We start from the raw sequence: 15,728 nt of genomic DNA, 5'->3' as shown, positions 1-15,728 counted from the left end.
AACTTTGGCTTTCTGCCTTTTAAGCATTTTAGGAAGTACACTGTTTGTAAGGTTTCTTTGCTTTAGCCAACAAAAGAATAAATGAGTTCTTCTACAATGTCACATCCTTTCCAAAGGACAACACAGAAAATATGATCTGTATCTCCACATTCAGAGACGAAAGGCTATTAATTTACAGTTAATTTTACAAGATGCCGCTGCTGCTAAGCAGTTATTTATAAGAATCTTCTCAGAAAAGACAAATGGCAAAATTAAAAAGAAAAAAGAAAAAAAGAAAAGAAGTTTTTATATTGAGTACCGTATGTCCAGAGATGAAGAGCTTGCATTAAGGTTTAATTTTCTGAAATCCAGCAAAACGCATGAAAAAACCACCATAAAGATACACTAACAGTCTCAGAACCAAAAGTTAGTGGCAAATTCCAGAAACATGGAAAACAGCTACTGGAGTAAGACAAAGTGTTTCTTTTTTATGGTAAATTGCAGAAATTGGGAAATCATCTTGTTTCTAATTCTAGTATCAAAATCGGAAGTAACTATTCTTCTCTTCACAGACATGACTATGATAGTAGTTTTAAAAATAGACTGAAGCTTTTCCACGAAAAAGATGCTCACTCAAGGGCAAAGAAAGATCAAACATTCGGTATACCCTGGTTTAGAAGTAAACTATAAAGTAATTGACAGGTTTCAGAGTAACAGCCGTGTTAGTCTGTATTCGCAAAAAGAAAAGGAGTACTTGTGGCACCTTAGAGACTAACCAATTTATTTGAGCATGAGCTTTTGTGAGCTACAGCTCACTTCATCGGATGCATACCGTGGAAACTGCAGCAGACTTTATATATACACAGAGAATATGAAACAATTCCTCCTCCCACCCCACTGTCCTGCTGGTAATAGCTTATCTAAAGTGATCATCAGGTTGGGCCATTTCCAGCACAAATCCAGGTTTTCTCACCCTCCACCCCCCCACACACAAATTCACTCTCCTGCTGGTGATAGCCCATCCAAAGTGACAACTCTTTACACAATGTGCATGATAATCAAGTTGGGCTATTTCCTGCACAAATCCAGGTTTTCTCACATCCCCCCCCACCCCCATACACACACAAACTCACTCTCCTGCTGGTAATAGCTCATCCAAACTGACCACTCTCCAAGTTTAAATCCAAGTTAAACCAGAACATCGGGGGGGGGGGGGTAGGAAAAAACAAGAGGAAATAGGCTACCTTGCATAATGACTTAGCCACTCCCAGTCTCTATTTAAGCCTAAATTAATAGTATCCAATTTGCAAATGAATTCCAATTCAGCAGTTTCTCGCTGGAGTCTGGATTTGAAGTTTTTTTGTTTTAAGATAGCGACCTTCATGTCTGTGATTGCGTGACCAGAGAGATTGAAGTGTTCTCCGACTGGTTTATGAATGTTATAATTCTTGACATCTGATTTGTGTCCATTTATTCTTTTACGTAGAGACTGTCCAGTTTGACCAATGTACATGGCAGAGGGGCATTGCTGGCACATGATGACATATATCACATTGGTGGATGTGCAGGTGAACGAGCCTCTGATAGTGTGGCTGATGTTATTAGGCCCTGTGATGGTGTCCCCTGAATAGATATGTGGGTACAATTGGCAACGGGCTTTGTTGCAAGGATAAGTTCCTGGGTTAGTGGTTCTGTTGTGTGGTATGTGGTTGTTGGTGAGTATTTGTTCAGGTTGTGGGGCTGTCTGTAGGCAAGGACTGGCCTGTCTCCCAAGATTTGTGAGAGTGTTGGGTCATCCTTTAGGATAGGTTGTAGATCCTTAATAATGCGTTGGAGGGGTTTTAGTTGGGGGCTGAAGGTGACGGCTAGTGGCGTTCTGTTATTTTCTTTGTTAGGCCTGTCCTGTAGTAGGTAACTTCTGGGAACTCTTCTAGCTCTATCAATCTGTTTCTTTACTTCTGCAGGTGGGTAGTGTAGTTGTAAGAAAGCTTGACAGAGATCTTGTAGGTGTTTGTCTCTGTCTGAGGGGTTGGAGCAAATGCAGTTGTATCGCAGAGCTTGGCTGTAGACGATGGATCGTGTGGTGTGGTCAGGGTGAAAGCTGGAGGCATGCAGGTAGGAATAGCGGTCAGTAGGTTTCCGGTATAGGGTGGTGTTTATGTGACCATTGTTTATTAGCACTCTATTGTCCAGGAAGTGGATCTCTTGTGTGGACTGGACCAGGCTGAGGTTGGTGGTGGGATGGAAATTGTTGAAATCATGGTGGAATTTCTCAAGGGCTTCTTTTCCATGGGTCCAGATGATGAAGATGTCATCAATATAGCGCAAGTAGAGTAGGGGCATTAGGGGACGAGAGCTGAGGAAGCGTTGTTCTAAATCAGCCATAAAAATGTTGGCATACTGTGGGGCCATGCGGGTACCCATAGCAGTGCCGCTGATCTGAAGGTATACATTGTCCCCAAATGTGAAATAGTTATGGGTAAGGACAAAGTAACAAAGTTCAGCCACCAGGTTAGCCGTGACATTATTGGGGATAGTGTTCTTGACGGCTTGTAGTCCATCTTTGTGTGGAATGTTGGTATAGAGGGCTTCTACATCCATAGTGGCCAGGATGGTGTTATCAGGAAGATCACCGATGGATTGAAGTTTCCTCAGGAAGTCAGTGGTGTCTCGAAGGTAGCTGGGAGTACTGGTAGCATAGGGCCTGAGGAGGGAGTCTACATAGCCAGACAATCCTGCTCTCAGGGTGCCAATGCCTGAGATGATGGGGCGCCCAGGCCCCCAACTAAAACCCCTCCAACGCATTATTAAGGATCTACAACCTATCCTAAAGGATGACCCAACACTCTCACAAATCTTGGGAGACAGGCCAGTCCTTGCCTACAGACAGCCCCACAACCTGAACAAATACTCACCAACAACCACATACCACACAACAGAACCACTAACCCAGGAACTTATCCTTGCAACAAAGCCCGTTGCCAATTGTGCCCACATATCTATTCAGGGGACACCATCACAGGGCCTAATAACATCAGCCACACTATCAGAGGCTCGTTCACCTGCACATCCACCAATGTGATATATGCCATCATGTGCCAGCAATGCCCCTCTGCCATGTACATTGGTCAAACTGGACAGTCTCTACGTAAAAGAATAAATGGACACAAATCAGATGTCAAGAATTATAACATTCATAAACCAGTCGGAGAACACTTCAATCTCTCTGGTCACGCGATCACAGACATGAAGGTCGCTATCTTAAAACAAAAAAACTTCAAATCCAGACTCCAGCGAGAAACTGCTGAATTGGAATTCATTTGCAAATTGGATACTATTAATTTAGGCTTAAATAGAGACTGGGAGTGGCTAAGTCATTATGCAAGGTAGCCTATTTCCTCTTGTTTTTTCCTACCCCCCCCCCCCAGATGTTCTGGTTTAACTTGGATTTAAACTTGGAGAGTGGTCAGTTTGGATGAGCTATTACCAGCAGGAGAGTGAGTTTGTGTGTGTATGGGGGTGGGGGGGGATGTGAGAAAACCTGGATTTGTGCAGGAAATAGCCCAACTTGATTATCATGCACATTGTGTAAAGAGTTGTCACTTTGGATGGGCTATCACCAGCAGGAGAGTGAATTTGTGTGGGGGGGTGGAGGGTGAGAAAACCTGGATTTGTGCTGGAAATGGCCCAACCTGATGATCACTTTAGATAAGCTATTACCAGCAGGACAGTGGGGTGGGAGGAGGTATTGTTTCATATTCTCTGTGTATATATAAAGTCTGCTGCAGTTTCCACAGTATGCATCCGATGAAGTGAGCTGTAGCTCACGAAAGCTCATGCTCAAATAAATTGGTTAGTCTCTAAGGTGCCACAAGTACTCCTTTTCTTTTTATAAAGTAATTGTAAAAGTTAATTTGTGTGGCCAAGTTAAGATGAATTAAAAGAGCTTGTCACCCTGAATAAATTTCTAAGGTATGTTTTCAAAAATGTAATAAGCCCACCTGGAATTTCTGAGACTAGTTCTGGAAGCAACCACCTTAATGAAAAGTTATGCCCAGGGTTTAAATACAGCCGGAGCCGCCTGGAACAGAACTCTGACAAATATTTTCAAATCCCTTGGGAGCTCGGACGCATCTCTCTCTGCCCCCTCTGGGGGCCTAAAGCCCGGAGTCTCCCAACCCCACACCTGACACCTGGGCCCTGAATGGGGGGAGCGTGGGGGGCTCTGGGAAATAATCGGAGAATTTAAGCCCTGTTATGCCCTTTTTGGTACTGTACTAGAAGAGATTTTAAACCAGTTTCCAACATGGCATTAATGTTAGGCTCACAGAAGAAAGTTATTGCTTAATATTTTAAATAGTAAATGATTTGGTTAATTATTACTTTAATAGTTGAACTTTAACCAGAATGTCCAATATGAACTTCACCGGCTGTACAATATTGATGATTTTAATAATTGGTATTACGCAGCTGTGCTTAGAAATATATTTTTGTATCTTAATCAGTGCTGCATGGAAAGGCCTACCTGCAGTTGCATGGTAATATAGAGTTGTTATCTCTACAAAATAGCAACTAACTGACATGTTAGTCAGACTTACTTTTTGTTAAGCACCAATTGCACTCGGTGTTTTACTGGCATGTTTAAAGACACTGTCCACATCCCGAGTTTACTATCTGGGTAGACACCACACAAAATACAAGAAAGGGGGAAAATGGAACATGGCATAATACCAAGAAAAAGTAAAAAAGTATTTTTATGTAAACTTTATATATTATTCTTCCTTTGCCTTCTGTAATCACAATACATTCCCACACCCATGAGAGAGAGAAGCCAGATTATGATTTCACTGTTGCAGACTTCAGTATATAAAATAACCTTAGAATACATAAGTGGTGGGGAAAATTAAAATTTGTAAGGATATTAAACACATACAACCCCAAAGAACTCCACTTCCAAAAATTCTGGAATACCTAATATTATTATATTTTATGACATTTTCATGGCCTCAGTTTTTTGATGTACAAAACCTCCTTGTAATAACTCCCAATTAGAGATATAGTATTCTCATTTTTTTAAATCTGGGTTTCATTATTCTCCTCCACCCCCTGCCAAAAAATGTAAGTTCTTTGTTCCAGATCTCACATTTTCAATTAAACCAGACCCAACTTTTCTGCAAACGAGTCAAATGTATATTGTAGATTTTTATTACCTGGTACGGCAGTTTCCAAAATTTCATAAGTGACCACTATTTCAATTTATTTAAGAGTTAGGTCTCTTTCTGGTTAAATGGACTGACTCAGAAGCAGTAATCGTTTGTGGTGACCATGGAAGAAATGGATTAGAAGAAAAAAAAAAAGACATGTTCCATGCATCATTAAATGCCCTTTGGCTGTAAAGTCAGCTGAGTAATCTGTTACTTTAACTAATTTTAACTTTATGATTTTTCACTGTATTTTGGAATTGATTTAAACAAAATTAGTGTTTGTTAGCAAACTGAATTTGGTATCTGATTTTTGTGGCAACTGTTTGGTGCATGAATTATGACCTCAGGGGAGCAGAGAAAAGGTAGAGTACTTCTTCTGCCTGTTTGCAGGATCACTGGCAAAAAAAAGGCTATGGTCTCCCTCAGACAAGACCCCATACGGACTAGTAAAGGTCAAGGTGGGCGAAGGAAGCCAAGTAACATAAGATGGAGAGGTTTTTTTAAGTTTTATCGTATCTAAAACTCAAGTTACTTTGAGGACCGCCTTCAACATTTTAATCAGTAAAGTTATAACCGATTCTTATTCTGACATTGTACTTTAAACCAACCCGCTTACTATTTGTGTATCAGTTTGAGAACAATGGATCTATGGGATAACAAGGCACCATTATAATTAAAGTTAATTTTATGATGGGTCAACTAAGCTGTTTTTAACACAGGTTAGGAAAAAAGTCATTAACAGTATTCTATTGGGCTCTCATCATGACAGTCAGAAATGATACCTGAGTAGTAGCTCAGCTAAGTCAATGAAAGTTTTAAGGAAAATTCATTTCAGAATTTATTCATGGTGAGAGGTGCATTTCATTTTGTGAAATATACTTCTGGTTTGAGAAAAATGGGTACAGTTCTCTTTTAATCACGACACTTACTACTAGATCCTCTCTCTCAAAACCTTTTCTTCAGACTTACAATCCTCAAACTTTTTTGTTCTTTAATTGAATTTTTTAATACCCAGTCAAAGGTTGTAAGGAAATATTCCTTTGGATAACAGACCCTGTTATAGCTCTACCACCATTTAACACAATTTTCAAGTTATTTTAACCAGAAACATATTTTTAGAAATCTCTAAAGAAATTCTATCAGTTCTTCAATTATAGAAACATTAGGAGCAGAAGCACTTAAGTTTGCTCTCATAAAAATTCTCACAGCAAACAAGAAAAAGTGCACAGATATTCCTGACCCACATGGAAGAGTCCCTAAAAATCATGAAATGGCACCCAAGAGATATGGGCCTCTCCAAAGCTGAGCTGGAGGTTTCTTCTCTGAGCATACATCATCTCAAGGCTTCTGCTAAGATTTTCCTGAGAAACCTGTGTCCTGCTTGGACCATATTTTAAAAAAGAAAAGCAAACAAACCAAAGGAAATTGAAGCAGAAGTGCTCTTCAACCAGATCTTGAGGAAACACACCTCTCAGATTTAACTTTCCTCATTTATTATGTCTCCTAAACAATAAACACAAGACCATATAAGAAATATGGATGTCACGGCTATATTCAAAAGAGCTTACATAGCACAGCAGTATTCAGCCAACAACAGACAGACAAACAGCAGCATAGCAGCAATTCTGAGTGAGCTCAGGGCCTGAAATAGGCTTATCTTACTATCAATTCCAGGACTAGAGACTAGGAATAGGGAGGAAGATATGGCAGAGTCCACAGGAAGTGCAGCTTGTATAGGTCAACTCTTTTTAAAGCTTTGTCTACTGCTGTCATTTCCTAGATGCCAGGCCAGAAAGAAAGCGGAGTTAGCAAGAGGCACAATCAATACTTAGAGAACTCAAAGCTCATCACGATTACTTCACTTTTCAGGAAATAGGCTGTATCTGGAGCCAAGTGGAGTTTGGCAATAATAAGGGCCAAGAACAGGAGCATCAATATTTTAACATTCACACTCATTTCACTAGAAAACTTCCACAGAAAATGATTATATTAACACAATGAGCATCAAGATGAGCAAAAACATCTGAAAAGCTTCCCCCACCCCACAACAGTAAGAACTATCAATTTCTAGTACCTTTAGTTCATAGTACTTATTTTTTCTTTCATCAATTAAGCCTTTCACTGACATATCAGTAACTTAAACTAAAAATTAGACATCTGGTAGACTGAACAAAAACATACCATTTTGATCCACTGCAGGAAAACTGGATCCACCTTTTACTGTGATACCAAAAATATGTAATTGAATAAAGAGAAGCAGAATATGGATTCACAATTCTAATAAATGTGAATGTCAGACTCATTACATCATTTTATTAAATACAGAAATATCTTTGGTAACTTGATGGGGATCCGAGAGATAGTAACATATGTGATGATATAGCTAGACGTAGTATCCTGAAAACCTGTAGTATTAAAGAATTAATACTAATGACTTGGATAATGGAGTAAAGAGAGTGCTTATAACATTTGCAGATGACACCAAGTTGAGAGGGGTTGAAAGTACTTGAGTACAGGATTAGAATTCAAAAAAGACATTGATAAATTAGAGAATTAGTCCAAAATCAACCAGATGAAATTCAATAGAGACATGTGAAGTACTACACCGGACCCTCGCTAGAATGTGGGATTTGGGATCCATGCCAAGTACCATGTTACAGCGGGGACTGCATTAAAATGAAATTACTGTATACAGTAAATGTCACATCCATAAAGTATAGAAAACCTTAGAAAATAAACTCCTACTGGAAGAAAACAATAAATGAGAAAAGAAGTATTGCTTTATTAGAGATTTAAAGTAGACATTACAATAAACTAGTCTAGTTTTTCTTTAAAAAGTCGGTAAGTTGCTTTTGCTTCTTGCTGCTGTGCCGCTTTTGCTTAGCAAACTGCAAAAGACTACGTAGCTGCATAATTTTTTATAGGCTCAACGTCTTGCATCTCAAACCATCTCAAAGCAATCACTAAGCTGGCTACTGTCGCAGTTGATGTTGGAACAACGTCCACTTCATCTTCCTCCTCTTCTTCCACGGCGGAAGCCAATTCTTCAGCTTCTGGAATGTTGTTTGGTCATACTTCCTGAAGAATTTGGTCATCCATTAGACTTTCAGGATCAGGACAAAATTCTTCTACTTCATCGTTGCCGCTTATCCAGGACCAGATATTTTGTGGCAGAACAGTTACCCCGAGCCTGGACAGTTGCTAGCACAGCTCCTGCATCCACTCCATGTCTGTTCTTCCAACTTCCTCCACTGTAAATCCCTCAAATACCTCGTCAGACTGTGATCTGTTTTCTTCATTTTCTTCCAGGAGCAGGCGGCCAAACAACTCTTTCAGTCCCACCATCCAACAGCAGTTTATCGTTTCAGCATGTAATAAATTCCAGGAATCGCTGCCAATGTAAAAAGTCTTTTATAGTCAACTTCTTCAGAAAACCGGTGACAGACAACTCACTTTCTATCATTCGTCATACCAAGTTCCGTCGATTAAAAATGCTTAAAAATGGAGATACCACCTTGATCAAGGGGCTGGATTTTGGAAGTTGTGTTTTTAGGTAAGTATTCAACCCGTATTTTACCGTCACAGGTTCTGAGTCTTTCGGCTGGAGGATGTGCTAGACAGTTGTCTAGCAAAAGAACGGCCTTTTCTTTTAAGCGTTTTGCCCGCAAATGCTTTTGCACAAAAACAAATTCGGTGAAGAACCATTGTTCAAAAATCTCTTGCCATCCAGGAATTTTTGGAGTACAAGAATGGCAGGCAATTCACAATTATGTGATGAAAGCACTGAGGCATGCGAGACTTTCCAATGCACAATGGTTTTAATTTATGCTTGCCTGTTGCATTCACACAAAACAATAAAGTAAGGCGATCTTTTACCAGTTTATATCCTTCTTTCTTTCATTCATCTGTTCTGACAGCCAGGGTTTTATTGGGCAACATTTTACAATAAATTCCTGTTTCATCTGCATGGTAAACCTATTCCTCCGAGTAACCCTCTGTCTGGTAAAATTTCCCTTAGCTTTGCAGGGTACGATTGCGAGGCGTCGGCATCAGCAGAGCATTTTTCTCATGAAACTGCAATCTGAAAGATTCAGTGTCTTTTCTGAAATCGCCATAGCCAACCCGAACCCAAATCGCCTTAAAATTGCTGAATTCGCCATTAAGTTCCCGGTCGAATTTTTCCATTTCCATGGCTATAAGCAGACCAGGATCAGAATGCCTTTCTGCTGTTCTTGCACAAACCACACATACACTGCAGAATCAAGATTGGCATCATTCGCTAAACGGGCTTGTTTTCTTTGAAGGCCATGTTCTTAATCCAGGTTATGAATGTAAGTTCCAAGCTTGTAAGTATTCTTTAGCCATCCACGAAAGGGGGACTTGTTAATGTCAATATCGCGGCTAACCTTTGCCTGGGTTTCGCCATTTCTAAGTCATTCGACAGCGTCCAATTTCTCCTGCATCGAGTAAGCCTTCCTTTTGCCCGACATTTTTGACATCTTTCTAAAAGATAAATACTGTACCTGTAAATTTTTATTACATTACATTTGTATGGCGTTCTAGGCCTAAAGCAATCTTCTTAGGGCTTGTCTACACGACCTTGCAGGGTCGATCTAAGATACACAACTTCAGCTACGTGAATAGCTGATGCTCTACTGTCCACTGCACTTGCGCTTCTCGTTCTCGTGGAGTACTAGAATCAACAGGAGAGAGCTCAGCAGTCAATTTATCGCGTTTCTATACTCAAAAAAATTGTACTGTACAGTACTTAAATTTGGGATCCATGGCCGTGACCGCATAATATCCAAATTCTTGTTATTTCAATGCGCGTTCTAGCGAGGGTCCGGTGTACACTTAGGAAGGAAAAAATCAAATGTGCAACTACAAAAAGGGAAGTAACTGGCTAGCACTGCTGATAAGCATCTGGGGATTAGAGTGGAACACCAACTGAATACGAGTCTACAATACAATGCAGTTGCCAAAAAAGACTAATGCCATTCTGAGATGTATTAACAGGATGCAAGACAGAGGAGGTAATTGTCCCGCTCAACTTGGCATTGTTGAGGTCTCAGCTAGAGTACTATATCCAGTTCTGGATGTCATACTTTAGGAAAGATGTGAATTAATAGAGAGAGTCAAGAAGAGGGCAACAAAAAAGATAAAAGGTTTAGAAAACCTTACCTAAGAGGAAAGGTTAAAAAACTGGACATGTTTAGTCCTGAGAAAAGAAAACTGAGGGGGACCTGTGAACAGTCTACAAATATGTTAACAGCTGTTATAAAGAGGATAGTGATCAATTATTCCCCATGTCCACTGAAGGTAGGCCAAGAAGTAATGGGCTTAATTTGTAGCAAGAGAGACTTAGGTTAGATATGAGAAAAAACTTTCTAACTATCAGGGTAGTTAAATTCTGGAATAGGCTTCCAAGGGAGATTGTGGAATCTCCATCACTGGAGGTTTTTAAGAACAGTTGGACGAACACTCATCAGAGATGGTCTAGGTTTACTTGGTCCTGTCTCAGTATAGATGACTGGACTTGATGACCTCTCAAGGTCCCTTCCAGCCCTACATTTCTATGATTCTATAGTACTACCCCTCAGGCCCACTATATTTTAATTTCCTATAGTAAGAATGCTGTACATTTGATATAATGGGCACATTAAAAAATGTGATCAGAGTAAGATAAATCTAAGTATGCCAACTCCCATTGAACTCAGCGGATTTTCATGTAGTACACCTACTAAAAAGAATCTAATATCAAATGCTGATATGTAGCATGAGTTACAAAAATAGGCTTATGCCATTTTTACAGCTTTGGAATTAAAACATGCCTAGTACAAACACGAAGCACTTTAAGTAAAAGGTTTAGCGTACAGAAAAATTACACAGGTATTTATAATAATTAAAAAAAGAACTATGTTAAAAATGTTGAGGCTGCAAAGTAAAGCATTCATATCACGAAATGCCAAATTTAAGGCTGTCTTCCAACCTTGTCGCTACCTCTTTGTGTTTACGTATTACAATATATTAATTTAATTACATAAGCATAAACTATTTTTCTATAGGACCCATGCCTTATTCAGTGTGCAGGTTGGACGATGCGTAGTGAATAGCAGCGGTTCAATGTTTATATTATTCTCACTGTTCAATATATGTCTACCCACTAATGACAGAAACGGAGTCTGTTTAAAATTTGTTCAAATGTAAGAACAGGCCCATTAAAACGTATGTCTGAATATTTTTCTGACAGACGATCTGTGTGCCAAGTTGGGGATAACGTAAATTAAAAACCACCCAACTGATACACAGATATCCCACCCTATAGTCTCAGCCCCCATGTCTTGTAACAGAAACAAGATGCGAAGAAGGCATTCAGTATTATAAGAAGGTGCTATCCCCAAAATACAAAATGTAATAGGTAATTATGACAGCTGGTGATCTTACATTTAACATGAATTTTGTTTCCTTAATAGAGGAAGATCATGTAACAAAGTATTACCATAAATAAAAAATTGCACTTCCACAGCACCTCAGAAATGTTTTCAGGATTTCATTAATTACCATGGTCTTGATTCTACAACAGAATTTCTGCCAGTAGACCCGTGCATCTTTGTAGAGCCCCATTGTCTTGAGCTCTGCAAAGATACAAGGGTTCATCCGCACTGAACTTATTGCAGGATTGGGGCCTATGTGTACAATGTATATGTACTTAGACTAAATATAATCCTTATAATGTGTGTGTTATACACTGGCATACCTCATTGTAGAATGTCCATTTTTCCCCTCTTCTTCTTTTCAAGTCTGTATCACTGCTCTTGAGCAGACATCACAGATTCATCTCCGTTAAAAATGAAAAAATTAGGTCACCATCACATTCTGTTCAATGGGTTCAGTCTGCAGTATTCTTCTTTGCTCAGGATATTAATCTTTCTAAAAGCATTCTAGCTCTTCAGTGTAACAATCTAACAGCAGTAATCTAATTACTTCTTGTTCTGCGTTATCAGACGTCACAGGTATTAAATGGTTTTTTTCTTTTTGTCACTGGATTGGTGTATTTAAAAGATTGTCTTTGAAAATCACTCATTGATAACACTCTGAAAACAATCTTGTGTGTTCTGACATGAAGAACCAAAATTTCCAAGTTGGATGTGATGGGTGTGCCTGCAAAAATAACCGGACGCCCAGGATGCATGCAGACCAGGAAACTGTTCAAGCTAACAGCTAGCTGTACATTTGCCCATACTTCCCCCCCTAGATATGGAGCTTTGCAGGGTATTTTACCCTCCTTTGAAACTGTCTCTAGGAACATACCACACAGTCAGAATATAAGGTAACAATAAATTTACCATCTAGTGATAATTCAGTTATCTTTCTTTAATGAATAGCATGAAGTTGTTATACAGGAAACTACTTTATTATTAATACACATGAGGTTTTCTTGAAAAGGAGATGGGTGCTTATAACAATCCAGAACTTGTAGCAGAAAGCAACACATCTCTTGTTATATATACACATATGCAGTATATTCCCATCAACTGAAATTTAATCACCTTTTTACTATTTAGAGGGGAAAGGCAGTTTTTAAGGTGGTTAAGCTATGTATCATCAATACCATGAAGCTAACCTATCAGTTGTAATAGCTCCTATAAAATACCAGAGCGAGATTGCAATAAGACTAGAAAATGGGCTACAAATCCCAGATATGTTCAAGTAAGCATTAAACCAAAAATAAAAATAGGTAGATCTGAAACCAAGAACTAGATAGCATTCATCTAATTCATGACTACTAAAGGTAGAATTCATAGGCCAAGGTTTTAAAGTGTCTTATTCATCTCTGAATGGCAATTATTGGACAAAGATTTCAATTACAAAATTTCCCTTCTTCCAAAAGGGTTAAATTTCCAGTACAGCTTTTCTATGCTCTGCATATGTAATACCTTTTACAGTTTCCATCATCACGTTATTCTAATGAAGCAAATTAACAGTGTTCTCTGATAAAGACGTTAGAGGATGAGGCTGAAGGCCTTGGAATTTATGATTCGAGGATATGGTTACTACCAGAGAGAACCTTCAAGTTATTGTATTGAAATGAGCTCTCCCTTTGCCTCTCAACTTCCATTCTGATAAAGAATTATAGCTCACTTCTGTGAGTCCTTTTTTAAACATTATTTTAAAAGCTGTCCCTCCTTTTTCTTTCACTCTCCCTCTAAAAAGAGTTTTCAAACCCATACAGTTTTATTTGAAAAAAGCAGAATTGGGAGTGGAGTGGGAGAGGCAGTGATAACTGGTTTTTCTCTCTTCTTTATCAACATTGTTGTTCCTACAACTGAGGGGACCTTTAATAACAATATTTGTGCTTAGAGGCTCTGGGGATTTTGTGATGTGCATATATGAGTATTAGATCACTAACTTCATTTTAATAACATATGGCCTAAACAAAAAAAAACAAAAAAAAGAGACAAAGTTGAAGGTGAAAGAGATGAGAGTTCTCCACAGAAAAAAGAACAGTACATTAATCCTATGTGCCACATACACTTAGTATCAGGTGCATTTGAGTAACTTATCAGTTTTGATGCTCCTTTACAAAAAGGCAAGTTAAAAAGTAAAAATAATCTCTCTCTACAATGTGATTTGCTTTAGATAAATATCCCTTTCTTCACATACATCTGCCATATACTGAAACGTGCATTTTTCTTTGACTTTTTCCCCCCTACAGTTCATAAGGTAAAGCATTAAGGAACAGTCTTCTAATTAACAGTTTGTTTGGATCATTCCATTATAATATCACTGCTGAAAGGAGAAGAATTAAAAACAAACATAAAAGTGTTAGAAGAACTAGCTTACAGTAGAGTCTTACCATTCCAATTTGCACACTGTAAAAGAATGAATCATTTCAGCTATATACAAACATTAAGATATCAATGAAAGAGGAATATGCATTTGGTTTCTGTTTGTTTTGTTATAATAATGGAAAACACAGTTCAAATTGGTTTGAATGAAAAAAAAGCACACCTACCAGTGTAGCTGGGTTTCCTGAAACCTTTTTGATGTTCCTTGCTGGCATTCCATGAAGATGACTAAATCTACTCTGGAAACCTACAAGCAAGCATTAGAGCTCAGTTTAAGAAGTATTTTATATTACAGACAATCACATTCCTAAAGTTACAGTAGGAGATGGGAACCAAAAGGAATATAAAACATTTTCTTTCAATAACAAAGAATATTTTAATTTGTTGTTGATTTTATAGCTGCACCATTTTGCTTCATTTCTAAAGCTACTGAATTATTTTATGAAAGCTGTTGAATTACAAGCTTAGGCCTGATTCTGCAAACCCTGACCCACACAAAGTGTACATTTGTACTGATCAAGGGTTGCAGATTTGCAGTTTGTGTAGACATATCTGTGCTACCTTTAATCTAACTAGTTTGCTAAAACAGTAGTGAGGACACAGAGGTGTGAACTTTGGCATAGTCTGCACAAGTGAGTACATATCCGGGGGGGGGGGGGGGGCTGGCTTTGTGCAACCCTCACTGAAGCCTGAGCTGATGTTGCAGCGCCCTCACTGCTATTTTTAGCAACCTACCTAGATCACGTATGTCTATACAAGCTGCAAACTACATTTTGAATCCGACTGCAATGTAGATGTTCCCAAACAAATACACTGAAGTCACGGCAATCAATGGGACTCCTTGTGGGAGTACAGATTTGCAAGACAACGGCCTAAGAAAAAAGAATCAATCTCATACCTTCTGAACTTTGCAATCATTGGCAAATTTCTCTCTCATTCCCAGTCTTAGCACTGCTCTAAAAGTTTTTTTGAAAATTCTCAAGCTGATGAAACTCCAAGATCAAGACCAACCACAACATACTTTACATATCAGATGCAGGCTACAGACATCTTTCCATTGAACCCCAGCTACTATATTATTCTGCCTTTGAGTGTTACTAACCTCTCTTCCCTGAATGGGACATAAGAGGGAAAGCACCAGTTAAGATACTTTCAAAGACTGGATCAGGCAATTCTTTCTCCAATTCCGTTGAGTCCTGTTCCCACCAGTGACCGACCCCAGTGATTCCACACGCACCGCCAGATTCATTTTCATGAAACCAGTCACTCTGCTCATCATCACCTGTGTAAATATAATAACCACCCCCGCCACCAAATACAGGTTTATTATCCAGAGAAACCACGCTTGTAATCACAATCTCTTTTTCTTGCTTTATAGTTGTACTACAATTATTTGTATATAGCAACTCTGCTTGGAGAATACGTTTTAATAGCATAACAAGTAATGCCATCAATAAAAACACACAAAATGTTCTGTTTTAGAACCAATTTAGAAAAGTGAAAAACAATAAAACTGATTAATCCTTTGGTGGTAACTGCAGGGAAATCCATTTAAATTACTGCACTTTCCCCATTAACAAAAAAACAAGCCTTAATCTCCTGCTGGGAATTAAAAGGTATAAAACTGTGAAACCAGTTCTTTGAAGCTGATAATGGTATATAATTAGCGTAATTTCGTGATTTGTATGGCATGTAA

The 15,728-nt window shown here is 38.7% G+C and overlaps 1 protein-coding gene across 1 annotated transcript in view; it reads right to left on the bottom strand.

Moving 5' to 3' along the window:
- The window catches only part of GPATCH2 (G-patch domain containing 2), a 182,907-nt gene that overhangs the window by 135,492 nt on the left and 31,687 nt on the right, over window positions 1-15,728 (bottom strand). The window contains exons 4-5 of the mRNA XM_084624428.1: window positions 15,135-15,314; window positions 14,200-14,279 (exon numbers count right to left, since the gene is read on the bottom strand). Of these exons, the coding sequence (XP_084480554.1) occupies window positions 14,200-14,279; window positions 15,135-15,314 (260 nt within the window). The remainder of the gene's footprint in view (window positions 1-14,199; window positions 14,280-15,134; window positions 15,315-15,728) is intronic.

Source organism: Lepidochelys olivacea (assembly GCF_965140295.1).
Source record: "Lepidochelys olivacea isolate rLepOli2 genome assembly, chromosome: 3".
Classification (NCBI taxonomy): Eukaryota; Metazoa; Chordata; order Testudines; family Cheloniidae; genus Lepidochelys; species Lepidochelys olivacea.
This window is presented reverse-complemented; position numbering and strand designations above follow the sequence as displayed.